This window comes from Heteronotia binoei, chromosome 2, assembly GCF_032191835.1.
Source record: "Heteronotia binoei isolate CCM8104 ecotype False Entrance Well chromosome 2, APGP_CSIRO_Hbin_v1, whole genome shotgun sequence".
Lineage (NCBI taxonomy): Eukaryota > Metazoa > Chordata > Lepidosauria > Squamata > Gekkonidae > Heteronotia > Heteronotia binoei.
In genome coordinates, this window is record NC_083224.1 from 157,903,881 (window position 1) to 157,927,612 (window position 23,732).

A 23,732-nucleotide genomic window follows, 5' to 3' on the forward strand; every position below is an offset into this window, starting at 1 on the left:
GGGGGAAAGTGTAGATGACTGGGGAAGGCAATGGCAAACCACCCCATAATAAAGTCTGCCATGAAAACGTGATTCGACGTCACCCCAGAGTTGGAAATGACTGGTGCATGCACCTTTACCTTACCTTTAGTATCTACTTAAAATCTCTTAATAAAAAGACAGAAGGTTGAGATTATGCTAATTCTGAAAATAATCTCTATCCATGAAGCTGCATGCCATCTTGTCTAGTAAAGGAAGCCATATTTCCATTAAATTAAAATGCTTTGTTTTACCTTCCATCCTAGCTATGCAATCTGAACTTTTATCTAATAAGAAATAACTCCACACCTTGTTATACCATTGGTGTACTGTTGGAGAACCCTTATCTTTCCATTTAGCCGCTATTAATCTTTTTAGCAACTGTTAGTAATATTATCAATTTATGTTGGATATGAGGAACTTCCAAAGCCTGCCATAAATTAAGGAGGATTAATTGTGTATGGATATACTGTGTTTCTTTTTGTGTGGGTTTTTTTTTAATATGAAGGAATATTCAAGGCTGGAATCAACTACCTGGATCCTCAAGTGGTGAAATCAATTCTGCCATCTCAGGTCTCTGTCTTCTTATGACCCATCATGTGTAAACAAGGCCTCAGGCACTAGAAATATGTTCTAGTTTGGGATTTTAGACTTTTAAGATTTTTGACCATCTATCAACTGATCACTTCTAGAAATAGATGAGCAGTATTTTAAAAACATTTTGACAATGTCGTAAACAGGCAAAATAGTTGTTGGTAATGATATTCATAATTAACTACAAAATACTGTGTTAACTTTCAGTCTGTAGATGGGCTTATAAATGACTTTGCAAGTAAATCATCCAGCAAGTACAAAGCAGCCTATGTTTACTTCACTGACTGTAAGTATGTATTGATTGATGCAAATGAATGTAATTATCTGATTTCCATTTGGAATTCACTGCCACAGGAGGTGGTGGCGGCCACAAGCATGGCCACCTTCAAGAGGGGTTTAGATAAAAATATGGAGCAGAGGTCCATCAGTGGTTATTAGCCACAGTGTGTGTGTGTTTTTATATATAAAAAATTTTGGCCACTGTGTGACACAGAGTATTGGACTGGATGGGCCATTGGCCTGATCCAACATGGCTTCTCTTATGTTCTTTTTGGTAGCTAGGACATTGAGCTATCTTGTAGTACTGGAGGGTATTTACTAGGAGTGAATGGGAGAATTCATCTTAAGCTTGGTAGTGGTGGAAAGTGTCATCAAGTCATAGCTGACTTATGGCTTCCTATAGAGCTTTGAAGGCCAGAGATGTTCAGAGGTAGTTTGCCATTGCCTGCCTCTGTATCATGACCAGCTGCTATCCACTGTCTTACAAGTAAGGATAGATCGTTAGAACTTCAACTGACTGTGACACTTCTGAGCTGCCTGGGGCACTCCCTTGCCTCCTCATACACTCTGGTTCTCTCCCTTCTTAGTTTATATATCTGTATGGACAGGGCTGGCCCTAGACTGTCTGGCACCTAGGCAAGGGTAAGTTCTGGCGACCCCTCTGCACTGGTAACGTCACCAAGTCATATGGGAGCACCCAATTCAGTGTCCCCAGAAGGCTGGCACCCAAGAAATTGCTAGTTTGCCTAGTGGCCAGGCCAGCCCTGTGAATGGAGCAAGCTATGGTTTGCACAAACAGAACTCATCTGCAAATCAGAACTGGAAGCCACAATCTGATCAAGTTTTTAATCTCTGGTTCACAGCATGCATCCAGATTTGGATTTAATTTTAAACTTTGATTTGCTGCACACCACATCAGGGAAAGAGTTTTGAGCGTGTGAGGAGAGGAGAAGAAATTTATGTATGTATGTATGTTTGTATGTTAATTTGTATTCTGTCCTTTCCCATGAACGGGTTCAGGGCAGATAACAACAAAAGTTAAAACAATTAAAAACTACAAACTAAAACCATAAAATACAATAAAACAAACAGCATATAAATGGAGTGTATGAGTCCAGGACTTATTCAAGTAATACCAGACAGGCTTAGTGAGTTGGCCAACATGTATTGTAACATGGATTCAGTCTTGAAAAGAATTGAAACATAAGCAAAGCAATGACATCCTGGGAAAGGGAGCTGGTGTGCAGTTTGTTCTCAGCATTGCTTTATTTTACCCTGTCTTAATTTTGAAATATATGAACTGCCAGTACAACAGTACACAAATCTTAGAGTAACTTGTAATATTATGCAATGAAAACATGGTTCCAAAGGGCTAACCATGTTAATCTGTTGTGGCAAAAATAAACAGGGGTCTTGTGATACTTTGATACTATCCCAGCACAAGCTTTTGTGAACCAAAGCCCCCATAATTTCAGATGCTCCCATGGTCAGTGAATGATTGAAAACAGAATCCCAGAAGCCGTGTCAGCGTAAATGTAGAATATTTCTAATTCACAGACTTGAAAACAGCACGCTACTTACAGTGCTGCCACACCACATGCTAGAACAGAGGGTTTTTTGTGATTAAAACAACTGTTTTGGGAGAATTCTGCAGTAAGAGTCACCACTGAAAAGTCACCAACTCTCATCTCCATCAAACTGACCAAATGGGTTCTAAGTCACGTCTCTTTTTATAATGAAATGGTCATGAAGTGCTAGCTTGAAAATAGTTCATAAATACTTTAGAGTCCGAAGCCTTGCTTCTGTTATAATGCTTAATAAAAAAGCTTGCCTCTGTCTAAGAAATGCTGTATTCATTTGGGGAGGAAGGTCAAAGGATTGAGTCCAAAATGCCATGAGTACAACCCTATTTATAGAAAGAACTTGCTTGCCTGTCTGCTGCAGCTCAGCATAGTCTCCTGAAACACTGTTCTTGGCGGCTGGAGGTTCCTACGGACAGGATTAGTAGTGATGTGAGGATCTGATGATGAACAGAATAATTGGCAAAAATCACACACTCTTTCTTCTACTAGTAGAAGTGCCCTTCTGCTTGTGGAAAATGAGATTTGGATGGAAGCCTTAGCTTTTTCTTGGTTGCATTTTTCAATATGGTGGGTAAGGCTTCCTTTGCAGAGGCATTACTTTTAATACTTTTTGTTTCCCTCTTAGTTTGCGATGACAAACTTTTCAATAGAATGAAGTCATCTTGTTCAAAGGCTATACGACGGTGCAAAGAAATAAATATAAACTTTCTCCCCTATGAGTCACAGGTAAAATTGATTTACTGAACTCTTTTTTTTTTCTTGAGTCCTTTTATAATGTAGTCATGGGATGTAGCATAGTTAGAGAATGCTCTCTCTCTCTCTGTGCCACAAATCTGTGGGAGCACAGAAGAAAAGTGCAAAATGTGACGCTAGATTTAGTGACCAGTTTTCCAAGAATGTTGTTTTGTTTTGTTTTTAAAAAAGAATTGTGTTGCAGTGTCTACTGAAATTAGGTTTCAAGTACTTTGTGGCGGGTATTCAGTGTTCTGAATAGCTCCTTGCTCCTTCTCATGACTAGCAAAACCGGAATAAAACCGGAATAAATCATGTAAAATCAAAAGAATGCAATATTTTGTAGAGTGATATATACAGATTATCCAATTTGCATGATATCCCAGATTTTTTTTTCTTGGCATTGAGTTTGGATGCCTGGGTACAGAATATTAACTCTTCTTTTCAGTATGAAGTAAATACAGCCTGTGATATGGTTATGGTAAACTTGTACCAAATGGATCACTTATAACTTTAGCCCTCTTTGGCAGTCTGCAGGTTGGGGCTAACTGTGCTAACAAGGAGGTATTCATAAGATGTTTTAATAACATGTCAGTGTTCTAGAAATTAAGTAAGTAATAGGTGTCTTATGAGGAATTTCTAGCCTAAATTTCAAAAACCTAAACCTGGTTCTCAGTAAAGATTTTATATATGTTTGTGTATGCTTATTCCTCCTGCTTTGTATGTACATGATCTAACAGGTGTTGGTTTAATTTTGCCAAGAAATTTTCAGACCTTGTCATGTCTGTTTAATCTGGGGAACAAGAAGTGTCTCTCCTTTGGCATGAAACTTAATCTGTTTCAGCTGTGTAAATGCTTCCTTGCATAATGAATTATCTTTTCCTCATGTGTTAGGATAGACAACATCTGTCCCAAGATTAGCTCTCCCATTCGTTATGTGTGCACATGATATTTCAGTTTATAGGATTATCCTAACACATCAGAGGCATGGTTTGAATTGATCTTCTAGGTAACCCCTTTACCTCATGAGAGAGTTCCTTTGAGGTGCACTGCTGTCCTTAATAGGTTTCCCTTCATGGAGAAAAGCAAAATGCCTGATTCCTTGAGAAAGAGCAGGTTTGAGTAGCCTCACTTTTATGAAACACTTTCAAACTTCAGTCTGGAAAGGAAATTCCTGTTTGGAATTTGCCAAAGTAGTTTTGAAGGTATACTCAGGTTGGTGATGGAAGTTAACACCAGGAAGCTGTGAATTCCAGTCAGTAATTTGCTTCATTAGTAAATGGGAAGAAATAAATGTACTTTTAAGAGGTCATATTAAAATAGATGTTTGTAGATAATAAATATGTACTTTGCAGAAGTTTCCATAACTCTTAAATATGCTAGAGGTTAGAGGAGGGGGGAAAGCTGATCTCTGCCCCCCTTAGATATCACTGGGCTTCCCATAGGGTCAGGTTAGATATTCGTAATGAATATATTTTGGTAAAATCATAGTTCTCAAATGATCTTCTACCTAGCTGACTCTGACATGCTAGTATCCAAACACAGTCTAATGAAATTGTTTCTTATGCTTAACTTAGGTATTTACTCTTGATGTCCCAAATGCGTTCTATCACTGTTACAGTCCCAACACAGAGAAGACAAGTGATGCTGTACTGGAGCAAATGGCTGAACAAATTGTTACCTTATGTGCTACTCTAGAGGAAAATCCAGGTGTAAGGTACAAAAGGTAGGTCAGGAAATTTGTTTTTTAAGATACTGCAGGAGTTATGAATGTTGTGGTAGCTATATAGCAGGGGTGGGGAAACTCTATCCCGAGGGCCGTATATGGCCCTCAAGGTCATTTGGTATGACCCTTGGGGATTGCTGGACCTAACCGAGCAGCCTCCCTGGGGCCTGGCTGTCCAGCGAGGATCGTGGGGCCCAGCCCCGCTGTGCAGCAGCCTCCCCAGGGCCAAGCAGGGATCACAGGGCCCAGATGTACTGTGCAGCAGCCTCCCTGGGGCCTGGCTGGCCGACCAGGATTGCTGCGGGGCCTGGAAAAGTTACTGTCACAATTCAGTTTGCACTTGATTATCCCAGATGGTGTGGCCTAATATGCTAATATTAGAGGATGTGGTCTAATATGCTACTGAGTTCCTGCTGGGCTTTTTCTACAAAAAAGCCCTGGACCTATGCATTTGCCTAGGGCAGCGGGCCGTGTGTGTGTGCCAGATTAGGCTCTCCTCACATGACTTCAAATAGAAAAACAATTGCTTGCATTAATTTTGCTGGCCTGAATCATTCTTCCATGGTGGAGCACTGTTTTTTAAGTTGATAATTTTTATGGCCTGTGAATGATGTTATTGATCATATGAATGATATTCATATGGCCATTGGCAGAAAAAAGGTTCCTCACCCCTGCTATATAGGAAAAAAACCTCTGTGCTCTGATCAGTTTGAGATGCCTGTTGAGAGATGGTAGGAGCCAGTTTATGGTAGGGAAAGTTTTTGTGCTTACCTTCTCTGCTGATGAAACTTTCTGCTTGGTGGGAATTCCAAAAGATGAGTTGAACAGAGAAAGAACTAGCCAAGACTGCTCATTCAGAAGTGGGTGTCCTAGTCTAATATTACACATTTTAACTCTTTCTGAGAAGAGGGGTAGTTAAGAAATTAGCAAAGCTAATTAAAATAGTTGAATACTAGACAGTTCCATCTTGTTAACTCCATATTCAGAAATGAGGACTGCACAAAATACTGGAATTTGCCCGGCATCCCTAGTGATCTACAGATGATTAAACCATTATAATTTGAATAAGGGAAATTATTTATTTGATTGATTGATTGATTTAATAAATCACCCCATCGCAGCCAAAGCTAGACTCTGGGTGATGTGTAACAACAAAATACAATGGTTTAAAAACATTAAAACATCCATATAAAATATTACATCTTATGGGCACCCTGGTGGATTTTTCTCAATTCTGTTGTTCCATTCAATAACTTATACTAGCTCATGAACACGTACTTCAAAGGTTATTTAATATTCTAACGAAGTTCAGCATTCTGTGTGTCTCCTCTTTCAGTAAGCCTTTGGACAATGCCAGCAAACTAGCACAGCTAGTTGAAAAAAAGCTTGAAAACTTCTATAAAATTGATGAACGCAGCCAAATAAAGGTAAAACTCAATTTTCTCCCCAGAAGGATAGGGTGGGGAACCCTATGGAATACTTCCCAGATTCATAGCTTGACTCTTGGGCAATATAACTGGGAAAGATAAATGTTGTTATTATAGGAGCTCTTACCAAAGAAAATTGAAATGTATTCTTTGATGCTGAAGTACTGATTTGCTGTTCTTACAAGGAGATGGAATTGAAAAATAATGTTAAAAAAATAAGCAAGTCTCAAGCCGATGCTGGATAGGAAAACCTAATCTATCAAGATCATGAAAAGCCCAATGTAATTTAGTAAAATATGGATGTGGGGGATAGTAATGACTTCTTATCTATATTCTTACACTAGGATTTCTTTATAGGACACCAAAAGGTTCCCTGCTGAAGGAAAATAATGTCAGGTCCCAATGGCTCAAAGTAGTTTTTACCGAAACACATTGGAGCATTTATAATCTTCATTCTGCTTTCCTATCTAGCTTCAGTTTTTGTGGATTTCATTTTCTAATGCGCTCTCTCTCCCCCCTCCCTTTCCCTCCCTCCCCCCACTCTGTGGATATGTATATATATGTGTGTGTATATATATCTCTCAGGACCGGATCTACATGTTTTTTTTAGGGGGGGGGGCAAAATTAAAAAATGGCCTTTTGGGTATTATGGTCTCCGTCGGCGCCCGGGGCAAGCACCCCCCTCTGCCCCCCTAGATCCGGCCCTGATGTACACACATACACACACACACAGAGGGATAGAGGGGGGAGAGAGAAATATTTTGGTGACAAATGTGTGTGTTAAGCGGGCTATTCAGAACTGCATTTTTCTGCTTTATTTACATGTAGATTTTTTCCCCATCTATAGGGCAAAACCCATTCCCAGCTGTTAATAATAGATCGTGGATTTGACCCTGTATCAACTGTGCTTCATGAACTCACTTTTCAGGCAATGGCTTATGATCTGCTACCAATTGAAAATGATACATACAAGCAAGTATAATTTTATGCAGACTTCTTATACTTCATTACAAGTTGGTAGAACTATTCAGTAACTTCAGAGTGAGTTGCTAAGGGTACATCTTGCCATCTTATTATCTTATTTAATATCACCTTTCTGCTGACTGGAATAAAAATTAATTCCTAAGATGCATGATTTTAGACTGCAATCCAGACTTTTCTGCTTTCAAAACTATTTTCAGAATCCTGGTGCATGACATCTCCTGTTTAAGTAGTCTGTTCGGAAAGCCCCATGATATCATGCACTCTGTTCACTGCTTTGAGCTTTGAGGAACTGGTTTAAGCACATGTGGAATATACATTTGTGGCACACTCCATGCTTGGTGCAGTAGCCCTTCTTGCAATGACCACAGCTTGTTTCTTTTCTGATCAGGTTGTATCCATTAATGATGAATGCTAAGAAGCTCAATATCTTTAATTTAGTGCTGTTCATAGATGTTGGTGTGGCCCTATTCTATACAATACCCACAGATTTCTTACACTTTATTAGAAGTTGGTAGAACTGTTCAATGACTTCAGTACTCACAGCTCATATTGTTGTTTGTTTAAAAGATGTCACATATATCACACGTCCTTCTCTATTTGGTATCATGTCCCTGGAGAAAAATAACTATCATGTCCTTCTTATTTCACACTTGAGGGGCAGTCTACTCACAGTCAGAATTTAAACCGAATGTGAAATATACATACTATTCCTTGTCCTGAAATAAAGAGATCAGCCAGTATGGTTTTTCTGTTGCTTTTAAAAATAAACACACATGAACAGATCTGTATTCAGATTATTTGTTGTATCTTATGTCTCTAGTGCAACTAGTTTGAGAGCCACCATGTTTTTGTTGTTGGAAGTCATGAAAAGCACCTGGCATGTGTACCAGGATGGGCCCATTCTTACTAGAAGTTTTCTTTCAGTTGAATGACAGCTAGATGCAAATCTGGCTGACGATTTTCTTTCTGTGGCATATTCTAAAATAACTCTTAATCAAGACTTACTTACAGAAACTAACATAAAAATATAAAGTCTCATGGGTTGGGGCTAATGCAAAAACAGTGTGCTTTCCCATTCTTGCAAATGATGCATTGCACATTTATTGTTGAGTTTCTACACTTACACTGCAAGCTGTGTTATTTGCCAGGCTGATAGTCTTCTGGATTCCTTTCTGAGAACTGCGGATCCTCTTTTGATGTTCATAAAACACACAGAAACCTCCATAGCAAAATCTCAGCTTCTGAGGAGATATGTAGGGAAAACAGGAGTACCAGTATATTCCAGGATACCAGACCATAGTAGCTGCAAAATTAGTAGTATGGTCATAAACACTCTAATAAACTAACTTCACATTTCCCTCCTCTTCTATTTCAACTGCTTGCTGGTTGAATCAGTTTATGTGAGTTTTTCTACCTGTCAGCAGTGTTTTGTGACCTAGCAGCTAGAATGTGCTATAGTATTTTTGTAGGAATCTGTTTAATGTGTGTAATGCTTAGCATGTTATATAGATGTGCATAAAAAATTAATCACCATATCAGTCTATTCTGTGATTGCATGTAAAGTCAATTACTTTGATTGTTTTTCAATCTTAAATGAGAAAACCTTTGCTTGCATCTCAAAGCCATTTCCTTTTTCCGTACCCAAAATGGTTTGGTTGACCAAAGAAGAAGCTAAATGTAATGGTCAACTGGCAGTTGTTCTCAGAATAAGCAGTTTCGCACTTCAGTTGATGCTGTTTTCATAGATGCTGTTATAACTAAACATAATTACCCTTTCAGCATATCCCGTCAATGTTTACTTGGAAGTTTGTCCCATTAACTCCAAAAGGATTTGTTTCCTAGTAAATGTGTTTAGCATTGCAGACTGGAGCCTTTGCTTCCCAGATAACTAGGTCATTTTTGCATACTACTGTGCATTAGATTATTTTATAATACATATTCACACAAAAAATCTCGGAAGCATGTTCCACTAGTTCAGCTATATATGGTACAATAACCTCCTTTCCCCCCTGTGTGCAGATATAAAACCGATGGTGCAAGTGGAAAAGAAAGGGAAGCAATTCTAGAGGAAGAGGATGATCTCTGGGTGAAGATCCGGCATAAGCATATTGCAAATGTTTTGGAGTATGTGTGTCTTTGCCTGCTTCTCATATTACATAACAACTAAACAGACTTTTAAATATGTCAAGTACTAACAAATCAGTCTTACCCAATGGATATGGCAAAATTTAAGGGTTGATCCTGAAAGATCCATATTAAAATTCTTATTCAGCCGCAAGCACAGTGAAGTGTTTTGGAGCCATTCCAACTTTAATTCTTCCTTGCTGAGTGTCTTGCCACTCAGTGCATGGGTGAGTCTCAGTTGTTGTAGCCTAAAGATGCAGACAAGGGCCATGGAATGGTCTGGCCAGCTATGTATGTTGTTGCTGCTCTGAGCCTGCTTTGGCGGCCAGGGTGGGATAGAAATAGAATAAACTAACTAAATTGTTTTTCCCTTCTTGCTTGATTCTGGCTGAGAGATATTACTCATGGTTACTGGATTTTGACAGTAAAGTCTTCTTTTGGTAAGGTTTGTGGGGAAAGGAGTCCTGGTCCTATTTGGACATATGAAACTGCTTTATACCATGTCAGACCATTGCTTTGTCTACGTTGGTATTATCTGCTGTGACTGGCACTTACTGTCTAGAAGGATATGCAAATGGAGACCTGTGTGCTCTTTGAAGGTGCTGGGCTGCAGTCTTTGTCTGAGCCTGGAAAATTTCAGTTCCTCTTCTGTACAATGCCACTCCCTAGCTGCATTATCTGCATTCTACCACTGCCTAGCTGCATTATTTGTAAAACATACTAAACAAAAAAGAACCATGGAACATCAGAGTTCTGTGGGCCAGCATAGTGTTATCCTGAAACCCTGTAATCCAGAGTCAAGAGAACATTCTGGTGCAGAAAAAAAATACATTTTAGTCACACTGAGGATTTTTAAGGAAATAAAATCAGACAAAATGCTGTATCATGATGAAGTCTTTATCACACACACACCCCTAAAAATGTATTGCATGACTCTGCAGTAAGCACCATAATTGTGTAAACAGGATGACTATCACAGATATCTCCCCTGTCTTACCTCTCAGCGCCTCCTTAGATAGGGGGTTCACATAGACTTCTCAGTTAGTGAAGACACAACCATCCTGTCAATGAAAGTTGCCTGTTTTCCTTGAATACTTGGAAACTCTAGGTGATATTGCCAAACTTCTTTCTAAACCAGCATACTTCACTAAGTGGATGAAACTGAGAGCTCTTGTACTTTGTCTCATTTGAATAATAAATTAATCAGTCATTTCCTTGTCTACTTTCAGGGAAATACCTAAGCTTATGAAAGAAGTTTCTTCAAAAAGGAAGGCAACAGAAGGGAAAGTAAGAAGTTTAAATATAGACTTTAAGCAGTGTTAAATGTTTTTTAAAAGAAGTTTTCAATTTAGTATAAGTTCATCCAGTTAGTGAATACCCTGGTATATTGATATGCTTAGGCTACGCTCCTGCACACACTTACTTGGGAATAATGCACCACTGAACATGGTGAGACCTATTCAGTACATTTTTATCCCACTCATCCTCCAAGGAGCTCAAGGTGACATACATGACACTCTCCTTCTCCATTTATCCTCACAACAACCCTGTGAGTTAGTTTACGTTGGGAGAAAGAGTGACTGGCCCAAGGCCACTGTGATGTCAGTGAGTGATAGCTGAAAGAACTCACTGTGATTGGCTGACAGCCTTGAATGGTTACAAGAATGACAGTTAAGAGGGGCAGGGAGAGAGAAATCTCTTCAGTCTACTGTTTGAGTTCAGTCTGAGGCAGTCTACTGTCTGAGTTGGTCTGCAGTCTGAAGCAGTTTGAGACAGAGATTTGCCTGTGTGAGAGTCAGTCTGTGAGAAGGATGTAACAGACTCTCTTTTAGGAAGGCTCTCAGTTTGTGGCACAGAGTGTCACAAAGCAGAGCTAGTTCAGAGGCTCTGGTGAGGAGTTCTGAACCCAAGACTAACGGGCAGACTCCATTTGAGAGAAAGATCATAAACACACACTGAGAGGGACAAGGGGTCCTGTGTCTTTTTGGAATCCCAGGAGGCAGACTGAGATTCCAGTAGAAGAAAGGGGACTTGGCATAAGAGTTTGAGGTGTCAAAGTGAAGGGCCCTCAAAGGTGCCAAAGTCCAGGGTTAGAGCTCCTCCTGAGAAGTGGATACCTACTTTGCCAGGCAGAAAGGGTCTGAGGTGAGGAGTTCTAACACAGGCTTAGTCAGTCCCTCAGAGAGAGATCGTGTGAATATTTAAAAGCCAAAACCATCTTCAAAAAGGTTTAAATTAAAGAGTGTTGTCCAGCTGAGGGAAACATTGGGTACTTTATGAAGTATCAGATTGCCAACAAAAGGTGTTCATGTGTTTAGTTTGTTTTTCTGCCTGCCTACAGAATCCTCTGTTCCTCTGTTCCTATTTCCTCCCTTCCCAGCCTATCTGTTCTAAAATCTCAGTGCCATTATTTGTTCCTGACAAGTAAAATTTCGGTTCACCTGAGGTACTGGGCAAGGTGTGACAGGATTTAAGAAGGTCCCCTTTGCCTTCTGGCCCTGGCTCATCTCAGCCCCTAGCAAGTTTCATGACAAGTGATAAGAACCCAGATCCTAGTCCAACACTGTAACCACCACTGCCCCATACTGACACCTTCTGAGTAAACAGGCATAGTATTGAACTGATGTTAGACTTACTGGAGCAGTTGGCTATATTTTTCAGTTGCCCTCAAAACCAAGAATTGGAAGATAATGCTGAATTAAATAATTGAAACAATTTTGAAAATGTTTTCCAGCTGTCTTTAAGTAATCTGGCTCAGCTTATGAAAAAGATGCCATATTTTCGTAAACAAATTACTAAGGTAAGCAAAAATGTATACAATGGTATTTTGGAGTGCCACCTGTTCATGCTGTGTGGTTCTTAATAGTTTGATACTGTGGACAACTTTGCTAGCATAGGATGCAGTGCAAAATTTTCCTCAAACCCTTGATGATATTCTAGTATTTTAATAGTTTTAATGCGCTAAGATTTAGGTAAGCATCATCCTGAATTGAATAGATGCTATTTAAAGTTCCATGGACCAGAGAACATATAGCCGTGCCGTGCATTACAGTGCATCTGGTCAGCCATTTTTACTCATCAGTAGTTAACCAGATGCCTTTGGAAGTTCAAGCTCATAATATGTATGTTTATTTTGCCCTGGCATTTGGAGACTACATGAGGCTGTGTCCATATGAATTATTTGCCCTGAGTTCGGAGCTGTTGGGAAGTAGATCTTTTCCCTGCTTCCCTCATCATGGTGCATTTGTGCACTGCCGGAATTTCCCTAGCTTTCTCCAATCTTTTCCAAACACTTTGCTGCAAAGTTTTGAGAAAGACTGCAGCAAAGCCTGAATGGCTGCTGTGTGGGTGGGAAATTCTATATTTCCTGGTCCTGCCTGCACAGCAGCAATATTGCCTGCCCCTGCCATTGTAATTTCCTCCCCCCCCACTGGGGGGCTTTTTATTTGAAACTGCAGTAGAATATGTTAATGTGTGTACCAAGTTGCCTGAATTCCCTATTGTCTGAATTTTAAAAGTATCTATTCCCTTTTGTTGCAGAGATATAAGACGAAAGGCATCTCTCCACAATTATGGCCTAGACACTGAAGGGTTTTTTTTAAAAAAATCTGGGAATTTAGAGAACCTGATACACAATTTAATCATTATAATGACTTTCAATTGGCATTTTTTTAAAAAGAGGAAAGCTCTGGTAGTGTGTGGGCAGAGGGAAATGGTTACTGCAAGGGTACTGGAGCAGGGAACCTGCAGGAACCTTCTGTGTGGAAGCCTAGTTGCCACTGCACTCTATTGACAGTTGCAGCAGGGAAACTACACAAGCCTTTCCCTATGTAGAAGACACCAGAATCATGTTCAGTGTACCTGTAAACATGTCTGTCTCTCAGAAATGAGGAATATTATCTGCACCTCTATACCCATGAAACTCAGGATTGGATGCATAAGACATTATAATGGACAGATGCCTCTCCCTAACGGCAACCAATGAGAACTAATGGAAGGTTAGAGAGAGATGGAAAACGGTAGTTAGGAGGGCAGTTAGAGAGCAGATGGGAGTTGGCAGGTAGGGAGTGGAAGAGGGTAAAGAGTATCATACTCTCTGAGTATGTTTAACTGAGTGAAACTGAGATGAAGAGCAGAAATAAAAGTCGGTATGTAACAAAATATCCCCAAATGCTGGAATAGGGGAACAGTTCAAAAGTTGAAAGGGGAAAAAAAATTATTCTCTCTACCTTATGTTCTTCAATGTTATGTGCAAAATAAAAATTTGTTGAACCCTGTGGTCTGGTTCTGTCAAGGAAACCCCCCCCCCACACACACACAGAGTAATACTACAGTCTGTATACATTATAGGATATGAATAAATGGTAGCAGCATGTGAATGGAACAGTGTTCCAGCATTGATCCAACATGAACAGTGTTCCAATCCCAGTAACTCTGAGAAGTGTATGAATGAGGGCTATTAAAGCAGGCTGGGCTACCCTGTCTGCTGATGTCTCTATGAGTGTGAGAGAGGACTTAAGAGGTGAAATGGTCATGGCTCTCTATATTATAGAAGATACAAGGAGGGGGGTAGTGACCTACTTGTAACTGTGAACCTGAGAGAGAACTTGTGGAGGGTGGTAGGCACTCTGTGTCACTGGAGAAGGTGCATCACAAGCATCATTGGCTTTTAAGTAATTTTTTAGTTGCATGGCATCTTCTGTTGCATCATAAACTGAACTATGTAAAAGTAATCCTTATGTTTTTTGTCTGTTTTTCAGCAAGTAGTCCATCTTAACATAGCTGAAGATTGTATGAATAAGTTCAAGAGTAATATAGAGAAGCTGTGCAAAGTTGAACAGGTATGTGAATCACTCATGCAACCAGTGCTGTTTGATCTAGCCAAATATTTTTGTTGGAGTTTTGTTGGAGACACAATTGGCCTTTCTTTCAAGTGAGCTGACATTTGCTCCTTGGTGTCCTCAAGAAGCAGCAACGCTTCCTTTTGAACTTGATACAGCATTTTTTTTTTCTGTTGAGAGAAACCAGTGGTGGTCTTATCCAGCTCGAACAGATTAGTGTAAAGCTGTCACTAGTAAGGAAAAAGGAGTGTGTTGCAGAAATGCTGTAGCGCCTGCTTCCTGGCCAAAAAGGATACCAGGATACTCACTTGGCAGTGCTGCATTGCGCTTCAAGGCTCTGTTGCAGTTTTGCTTATTCATCCAGTGGTCTGTTATTGCTGCCTTATCAAACTCTAAAACACAGGAAACAGATCAGTGGATGCTCCAGTACTCCACCTCTGATGCTTAAAGCAAGCGCTGGGATCGGAGGGCAGAGGGAGCGATCCCAGCACTTGCTTTAAGCATCAGAGGTGGAGCCAGGCAGACAGACAAGGAGGAAGCACGCTGCCCTCTCCACAGCCGGCGCTCGCGAAGCGCTGGGTTTGCGGTGGGGCCACGTGGAGCGATCCCAGCGCTTGCTGCAAGAAGATGGAGCCAGGCAGGGAGGCGCAGGGGAAGCGCCGGATTGGAGGCAGAGGCAGCGGATCACCCCGCCCCCCAGGAAGGTACGTACCTTCGCTCCATAAGACGCACACACTTCCCCCCCCCCCACTTTTTTTTTGGGGGGGGTGCGTCTTATGGTCCGAAAAATACGGTAATTCATTTGCAAGATTGTAAGCTAAATTACTTTAAGATCTTTGCAAAATACACAACATTTGCATTTGTAAGGTTCCCTCCCTCCCCCCCACCCAGTTTCTAATAATGAAGCATAGTTGCTTTTTTATACCCTGCTTTTTTCAACCTTACTGGGGAAGGCAATGGCAAACCACCCTGTAACAAAAAGTCTGCCATGAAAATGTCCTGTTGCGACATCACCCCATGCGTCAGTAACAACCCAGTGCTTGCAAAGAGGACTACCGTTACCTTTTTAAATCAACCTTGCAAATAGTAGCTGCATGAAGATTATTCACCTGCAAAACATAGATATTAGCATTAAAGTACCATTCAAAGGGGAAATTAGCTTGCCTTGATTTGAATGTCTCCTGTTTTTGTGATTTAGGATTTGGCTCTTGGAACAGATGCAGATGGGCAAAAAGTGAAAGACTCTATGAGAGTCCTCCTTCCAGTATTGCTCAGTAAAAATCATGATAACTATGATAAAATAAGAACAATTCTCCTCTATATCTTCAGCACAAATGGTAAGATTTTGATCCAATATTGTTATATAAGAGAGCTGCAGAACATAGTTTAGTTATGCCGTTTATACTGAATGCTTAACTAGATAAATGTCTATGTTATTGCATGTAGACAATTTCAAAATTGCTGATGATGCTTCCTGGGCAGAGCCTTTTGTAGTTGTTCCTGTCTTGATTGTGCTAATAGCCAAAGGACTTTGCAGTCTTAACTAGGGATGGGCATGGGTCAGAAACCAAATAGGTTCATATTGCTTCATGAGCCATTTAAATTTTAAACCCCTGCGAAAAGCTCTGAGCCATTTAAACCCTGCTTTCTACTCCCTGCAGAAAGCTGTGGGGAGCAGAAAGCTAGGGTTTCCAAACAGCTGAGTGGCAGAGAGCACAAAGCAGTTTTTCATGAGGAGCAAAGAGCAGTGGTTTAAATGGTTCTGATCTATTTAAACCAAACAGCTGAGTGGCAGGGAACCCCTTGAAGCTCAGCTATTTGGAAACCCCTGCTTTGTGTTTTTCTTCAGAAACTGCCATGAACTGCATGAAAATTTGTATTAGTTTGTGACAGTTCTTCAGTTCCAAACATCACAGTTCGTGAACCATGAGCCATCCAAAATTTGTGATTAACTTTAGTTTGTCAGCTGGTTTGTGCCCGTCCCTAGCACTGACATAAGAAGCAACAGTTGAAAGGGGGGGGGGGGATACATATGGACTGTACAGAATTCAAAAATACAAAAACCAAGCAAACCCCAAAACATAAATAAATACAATGAAAGTGCAATTAATTTCAAGTTGCCTTCCCACTAAACAGACTATAAGTTTGAGAAATTTGCTGCATAATCAGATATGTTGACAAAATCAAAGGACCATGATGTGTAAGGAAATCTAAAACAGCTAAAGCTCTGTGTATATCCAGGCTCAAAACTGGTATAATTTTATGCAAACTCTTATTGACAATAAAGGATGCCAAAAATTGTAATGGTGTATTATTTAAAGAACAAACTCTGTAGTGTACTTGAGCAGCTAAAGAAAGGCTACAAAATCCTAGCACACTTTACACAATAAAGCTCCAATATACAAGGAACAAAAAATACAAAAGCCTGACTCTAAGGCTATACCAATTCATATATAAAGTAAACAGGACTTCACAGGACGTTAAGACAAACAGGTTTGAAAGACTACAGAGACAGGTAACAAATCCAGTTTCAGGTGTCTTCAGGTCTTACAGCTACATAAGTTAAAGATTACATATATGAAAGTCAATTCCGTGTACTAATATAGAAAGGTGTAGCTTTTCTAATTCAATTCCAGCAAATGTCATGAAGTTAGCATCATTTACGATGTTAAGGGAATTGCCAATCAAACATATGTATGTGGTGCTAAACCTAAAGAAATTTACTGCTGGTTTCAATTTGTCTCTCAAGTTTAAGTGGGTTTAAAAAAAGTTATGTCTAGATTGAGAGTAGAGAGGGCTATACAAAACATAATGTGGAAGATCCTCCAGTTCTAGAGTTCTACGGCAATAGGAACACTGGACTGCCAGGGTGGATAGGAAGAGTAAAGTAAAGCTTTGCTTGGTGTCATGCAGAAACATTCAGTGGTATGACTTTGATGTAGGTTGGGGGTACCGACCAACACCTTTGCTGGCATCTGCCTAGTGTTCTTAGAAAATGGGTGTGGGAGATAGGCCTTTTGTACCTTAAGGTTTCTGATTGGCCACTGGAGGTCTGTTTGGTTGTGCATATTTTTTAAAATACTGCTTTGGCAACGGCTGCCACCACAGTGCAAAGATCTTCACTGTGTGACTAAAGATATGCAAAAATCTTAAAACAATGCATTTAAAAAGGCATCCTTTTCAAACTGAGCTTCTGCCTGAAATGTTGAAGGTTTACGATTAGAGTTATGCATAACCTCACTGCCTAACATTATGTAGGGTGGCTCCACCTCTTATGCCATTTTATAGTTGTGTCTGCCACCCTGTGTCAGTAAAGGGCCCTGCAGGCTCAAAAAGTTGGGGACTCCAGACATAGGTCAATACAATAAATATTTGTCTGAATTTGGTAGATTATTCATTCAGAGTATCTTTTTTTTATGTGGAAAAAGGCACCACACAAGAGAACTTGGATAAACTGATCCAGAATGTACAGATAGAAAATGATAGTGACATGATAAAAAACTGGAAGTATCTCGGCGTCCCTATCGTCACTACAGTAAGAAATATGGCATCTTTTCTTTCATCACAAGCACCTTTCTGTGCTTGTATTTAAAGACTATTCTCCTGTTCCTGTTGAGCTTCTGTTACACATTTCCATTGTTCCTTACTTCTGCTTAAAATTTTATTAAAATAATCTTATATGTCACACTAGTCTGGTTTGGTAGAAAAATGTGGAATTTGGTGTGGAATGTTACTGAAACGATATGGCATTTTATAGTGCTTTAGAGTATTCAGGAAGTACCATATAAAGTAGCACATTATAATTGTCCCACACTACAGATATGCAGGGGAATGAGCAATGAGCTAAGATGTAGTAGCTTGTGATGGAACCGGCCCGATTCTGCCTTCAGACCCGGTCCCGTTAACTCCCTATTGAGTCGCCAACTCCTGGAGGGAGCTATTTCTCCTCCGGCTACTTGGGCTCGCTGCCACCACCTGCTCAGTCTAGGGGTTCAGATTGAGAGGAACAGGACTCCCAATCTCCCTCTCCAGCTATGAGGCCAGGCCTCAAGGTCCTCTGCCACCCTGTACTTGGGTATCACAGAGACCACAGCACTTCTTCGGGGAACCCCTGGAGGATTGGCGCCTTATCCAACTGCATGCCTTCCCCGGGGCCCCCTTCATAAAGCAGTGTGGTCTAACGCGGTTGGGGATCTATGTGGTACAGAGTTTGACTGCCAGCATTCAAAACAGTAAAAATGTTTAATAAGAAGAGAAAGAAAAATAAAAACAAAAACAGTTACATGTAAAAGTTTAGCACAGCACCTGATCAGCAACAAGAAGGGCAAATAAAAGGTGGATTCAAACGCATCCTCTCGTCCCTGGTGTAAACTTGGTCTACCTTGTGAATTACTTACTTGATCTGACTGCCTGGGGTCCTCCTCCTCTTGAGTAGGCCTCTCCCACAGTCAGGAGCCCACAGACTCACAACCTCTCTCTTTGAGGGCCAGCTGCGAACTGGCCTTTTCCCACCTAATTCAAATAAAAAGAACCAAAAGAACTTCCTGCCCCTCTAGGAGGCTTTCCCCCTAGAGTTGCTGTTTTAACTCCAGAAGGGAGGAGGGGAAGTGAAGGGAAGGCTAGGCCACACAGCCTGCCTAGTAGTTTCATGTTCCCCTCCAACCAAGCACCAACATTAACCAAGATGGCGTTTCTCCACATAGCTACTTGAAGGCTGCAGATGGCTTTGTGGCTGCTGCAAGAGCTAATTCTGAAAGTCCCTGTGTACTGCTCAGGCTTTCTTGGACAGAATCTCAATGTCTACATACATTTGGTCTGTTTCTCTAACCATTTAAACTACCTATATTTGTGAAAGTGGTATAAAAATTCATACTTAATTCAGAATTAGATTCATGTATTTATTAGGTAGCTCCACTTATCTGTGAAAACTTTCTTCATTTTATTGCTGCTCTTCAGTGTTTGAGCATTTTAAGGCCACTTTCTCAGCAGAGGAACCAACAATGGCTTATTAAAAGGGAGAGGTTCCAGAGTACTAAAACAAAAACTTGTCTGGTCTGGTCTGTGTGTGCCGAGTTGGTTATCATGGTTTTCCATGACTATGATCCAAGGCCTGAGCCTTTCAGCTCACACTTCTGGCCCCACCTAAATAACTGTAGAAAAAGGAGGATAAAAGTTAGCCTAGAGATGGATTTCAGCTGCTGCTAGCATGTTACAGTGAACCAGCAGGATCTTCCTTGGTTCTTGTTTGCCCTATTCTGTTGGGCTTCAGTTGAGTAACAGGTCTGGAAGTTATATTGAAATAGCATTGTCTGTGCCCTAAATTGAGGCCTTTCATAACTTATGGTAACTTCAGGCCATATATGTTTCCTGGTAGTTGACTTTATTTCATTTACTTCATTGTATACACAAGCAGGAATAGGACTGAGTAACTGGTCCCCTTCTGTTGCCTACTTGATTCATGGAGTGATATGCAATAGTGCTCGTGGCTTTTGCGAGTATTTCTATATCATATTGTCCCGTTTAAGCTCTACTTATGTGTAACTAGGTGCATGCAAGAACTTTGTGGCCCTGGGTACGGAGGTGCATCACTGCCAGGATCAACAATACACATTGAGTCATTTCAGTATGGATGTAGACATGCATTCTAAAGTTGCTTACATTGTCTACACTACATGTATACATAGAAGCTTCTGTGCCTGTGTTTCCTTTAAGACTGGAACATGTAATAGAGATGATGGATTACAGGGGGTCCATAGACATAGTTACTAGTAGTGACCGTGTCTTTGAGTAGGAGATTAGTCATGGGGTTTTAGATGTGCTAGAAGTAGTTGTCACATGGTTTCATATGTGCTAGAAGTACTGAGGTGTCAGAGTGCCTTGAAGCTCGCTTGGATTGTTTGGAGCATTTCTGTAGATGGAACAATTTCTGCTTGGAAAGCACAACTTTCATGCCTTCCCCCCTCCTGCTACAACCTAAAATGCCCCTCCCCCCAAATACTATTCCTTCTAGGAAAGTCATGCATCATATTGAGTCCAAGCTGATGTTGGAAATGAATTCCTGATCCTGACCCTCTAATTGCCAGGGGAAGAAGAGCTAAGTCAATAATAAGTCATCTAAAATGGCCAACCAAGTCAATAATAAGTCATCTAAAATGGCCAACTATCAAGGCCAGTCAAAATTTATGAACCTTGTGCATAACAGGTTCTTGATAAAACTAAAATTTTCTTTAAAGCTCTCATACTAAGCTTCTGTTTTGCTGAGTAAATTAAAAAGCTTTCTGCCACAGAAAGCTATCTCCTATTACTGTATTTGGGTATTATTGCTATCTTACTATGAAGCATGTCCAATACAAACGTTAAAAACTGTGTGCAAATTTTAGGAAGTTGGCTTTGAATCTATATCGGTAATAGAATTCTTAGACAAAAGGTGTTCAGTGTGAAAATGAAATTTATAATATACTTTATTATAGTTATAGTTAATATAGTTTGATGTTATGGGAATGAGCATAGGTGTGTTGCATTTGCACATGGCTCAGAAAATAGCCACTTCAGAAAACCAGAGTTATGTGAAAACTACAACCTTTTGTTTGTTCACTTCCCCTTCCACAAACTAGGATTTCAGGTTAGGGTTGAACCATGTTTTAGAATCCTGAGTTGCAGGAAGAAAATACACCATAGGATGAGGTTTCAGCATAAAAACAAGGTATTGTTTCCCCCAAAGTACAAATAAATTCCAAGCTATTGCAAGAGGAATGGCACACACAAGCTCAGGGTTCCTGTAAACTTATTTCCATGGTGATGACCCATGATTTTTCATGTGTCAACTTACATGGTAAACTCCAGGTTTTAATTAGCTGGTCTAGATTTATACATAGCAAACCCAGATTCTCAACATAGTAGCGCCTTCAGCTGTATGATACCTTTTGCCCTCAGTATGTTTATGGGTTCATGTATGCACATGAGATTTTTATCTGTATAATTTTTTTAAGTCTACATCCCAACAACGTCGATCATCAAGGAAGGACAGGTCTAAAGAAGAAACATTTGAGCTTTCTAGATGGAGTCCTGTTATTAAGGACATTATGGAGGTAAAATTTTCAAAAAAAGTGTTACTCTTTATCTTAAACAGTATTTAGGGCCTTCAAAATTTGCATTTAGAAATATTTGCATAATAGCCTCTTTCTATTGCAGGAATTTTATTCCTAGACATCTTGGAAACAAGATATATAGATATGACACTAGATCTTTGAAAAGTAGTTCTAAAGTAGTTTTTCAAAATTAATGGCAATTTGTTAAAAAAATTCCAGTGTTTTGACAATTTTATACTCTTACTCAGAGTACAAGTAGCAGTTTCTCTATGTACTTTCCTTATGTAATAATAAGAATATTATTACAGCCATTCATTGAAAAATAAATACTTGGAATAGAGTGAGACATATCTTTACTAATATTAAATTGTTTAAAAGCTCTCTTCTTTCATCTCCCCCTTGTTTCATTCAGTATCCAAACTGGAAAATAGATTCTATGGTTTTGGCTGGTGGAATAATGAATACTGACTGTGTGTTGTTTGATGGGTTTCACTTAAGATAAATAGAAACCAACTTTTTTCTTTCCCTAGAAAGTTGGCTCATTCTTGGGACTTGACTTCTATTCTTCATTGGCATGCACACATTAATTGCCCTGAGAATGTATACTGCTGTAATGCAGCTCTCTTGACAGTTTGCTATTGGTGGGAAATAGGACAGCTTTGAATAACTGTCATAGGGGTTGTTTTTTTTTTTAAAAAATAGAAATGATGTTTGTCTTCCAGGATGCTATAGAAAATAAACTAGATTCCAAAGAGTGGCCTTATTGTTCTCAGTGTCCTGCACCCTGGAATGGTACTGGAGCAGTGAGGTAAGTTCTCTTAGCCTCTCCCTCTCTGTTGGTAGAATTTCTACTAGTAGGCTTATTTCTACCATGTAAGTATGAACAATTTGCAGACCAGTATTTGAAATGTTCTGTTTTGCAGTGCTCGACATAAGCCCAAAACGAATTACTTGGAGGATCGGAAGAGTGGTTCAAAGCTCATTGTGTTTGTGATTGGAGGCATTACATATTCAGAAATGCGTTGTGCATATGAAGTTTCTCAAGCTTTCAAGTCTTGTGAAGTTGTTATTGGTAAGTCTGACTTAAAATGGAGAGAAGTGCATACAGGATTGCAACTTAAAGCTATATTTTTGTGAAGTTTTTCTTCTTATTTAGGTATATTGCATTTACCTATCCCCTGCTTTTCAGACTTAACATCTGACCTCACTACATCCAGTTGGTTATTTTTAATTTTTTTTAAATCAGGGATACATTAAGTAGAAGTCCTGAGTCTCCCCAGCCCTGCTATAACCTAGTGGACATGCATATGGTTGAGTCACATTACCCAGTACAGCTAGTGTATCATTTCTAGTAAACAAGGCACCATCTTTGCATTATCTTGTACCGCATTCTGCTGTCAAATCATTTCAAATTTTGCAATCTACCCATCCCCGTGCTATTTTTGAACAGCCTTTGGGTATACATTCAAATGCATGTAACAACACTTCTTTTAAAAACAACATCTTTTAAAAAGAAAGTTATCTTTGGGGGGAAGCTGTTTGTGGAGTACAAAAGTGGGTGGGGGTGCCAGCTGTTCTCAGCAGCTTCCCAATTGCTTCTCCTTTGAACAAAACAAGTCCTTTAAAAAGGGAAAACTTGGCTCTTCTAGTTTTATCTATTTGCATTTAATGTGTAATGTAGAGTATTAGAAATATGGTAACTGTATAGAATTAGTGAAATTAATGGAATCCAAGAAGATAATGAACCCATTGCTTTTTAAAAAGTAAGTCTTTGTTCTGAACAATTAGAAAGTTTACATTTACTACAAAATTACATTGCATTATTAAAATTACATTAGTTTAAGAAAAACAATATCAAATCTCAATTAAATAATTCCATAGAAGCATACTACTCAAAATCCACCTATCCCCAATGACACACATTTTTAATTTCATCTATCAGCCACAATTAAGCCATTAAATATATCTTAAAATAATTTATTTGACCTGTTCTTTTGGTCTGAGTCTATTCTAATATCTAATAAATGGACTCCACAATTTAATAAACTGTTCTTGAGAGCCTTTTCCCCCTTCACAGATTTTCTTATATACTGTTATTTTATTCATTAAAGTTACATATCTTACATGTCCATTCATCTACATTTGACAGATATGGCTGTTTCCATGACTGCACAAGCAGCTGCTTTGCTGCAACTAATAAGTTCTTAACTGGTTTTTTCCTTTTCCCAACAGTTATTCAGTAAAATATTTAATAGAACTCTAATAGAGTCACATGACAATTTGCAATTCAGGATGCTGTTAATCACTCTGATTATTTTATTCAAAAATGTTTGTGC

At 39.5% G+C, this 23,732-nt stretch overlaps 1 protein-coding gene across 1 annotated transcript in view; it reads left to right on the top strand.

Moving 5' to 3' along the window:
* STXBP3 (syntaxin binding protein 3) overlaps window positions 1-23,732 on the top strand; it is a 43,634-nt gene that overhangs the window by 9,956 nt on the left and 9,946 nt on the right. Inside the window, exons 5-18 of the mRNA XM_060232316.1 lie at window positions 820-898; window positions 3,100-3,200; window positions 4,784-4,932; window positions 6,269-6,359; window positions 7,207-7,331; window positions 9,363-9,467; window positions 10,697-10,754; window positions 12,202-12,267; window positions 14,228-14,308; window positions 15,507-15,645; window positions 17,737-17,843; window positions 21,298-21,396; window positions 22,119-22,204; window positions 22,320-22,468. Coding sequence (XP_060088299.1) covers window positions 820-898; window positions 3,100-3,200; window positions 4,784-4,932; window positions 6,269-6,359; window positions 7,207-7,331; window positions 9,363-9,467; window positions 10,697-10,754; window positions 12,202-12,267; window positions 14,228-14,308; window positions 15,507-15,645; window positions 17,737-17,843; window positions 21,298-21,396; window positions 22,119-22,204; window positions 22,320-22,468 — 1,435 coding nt within the window. The remainder of the gene's footprint in view (window positions 1-819; window positions 899-3,099; window positions 3,201-4,783; window positions 4,933-6,268; window positions 6,360-7,206; window positions 7,332-9,362; window positions 9,468-10,696; window positions 10,755-12,201; window positions 12,268-14,227; window positions 14,309-15,506; window positions 15,646-17,736; window positions 17,844-21,297; window positions 21,397-22,118; window positions 22,205-22,319; window positions 22,469-23,732) is intronic.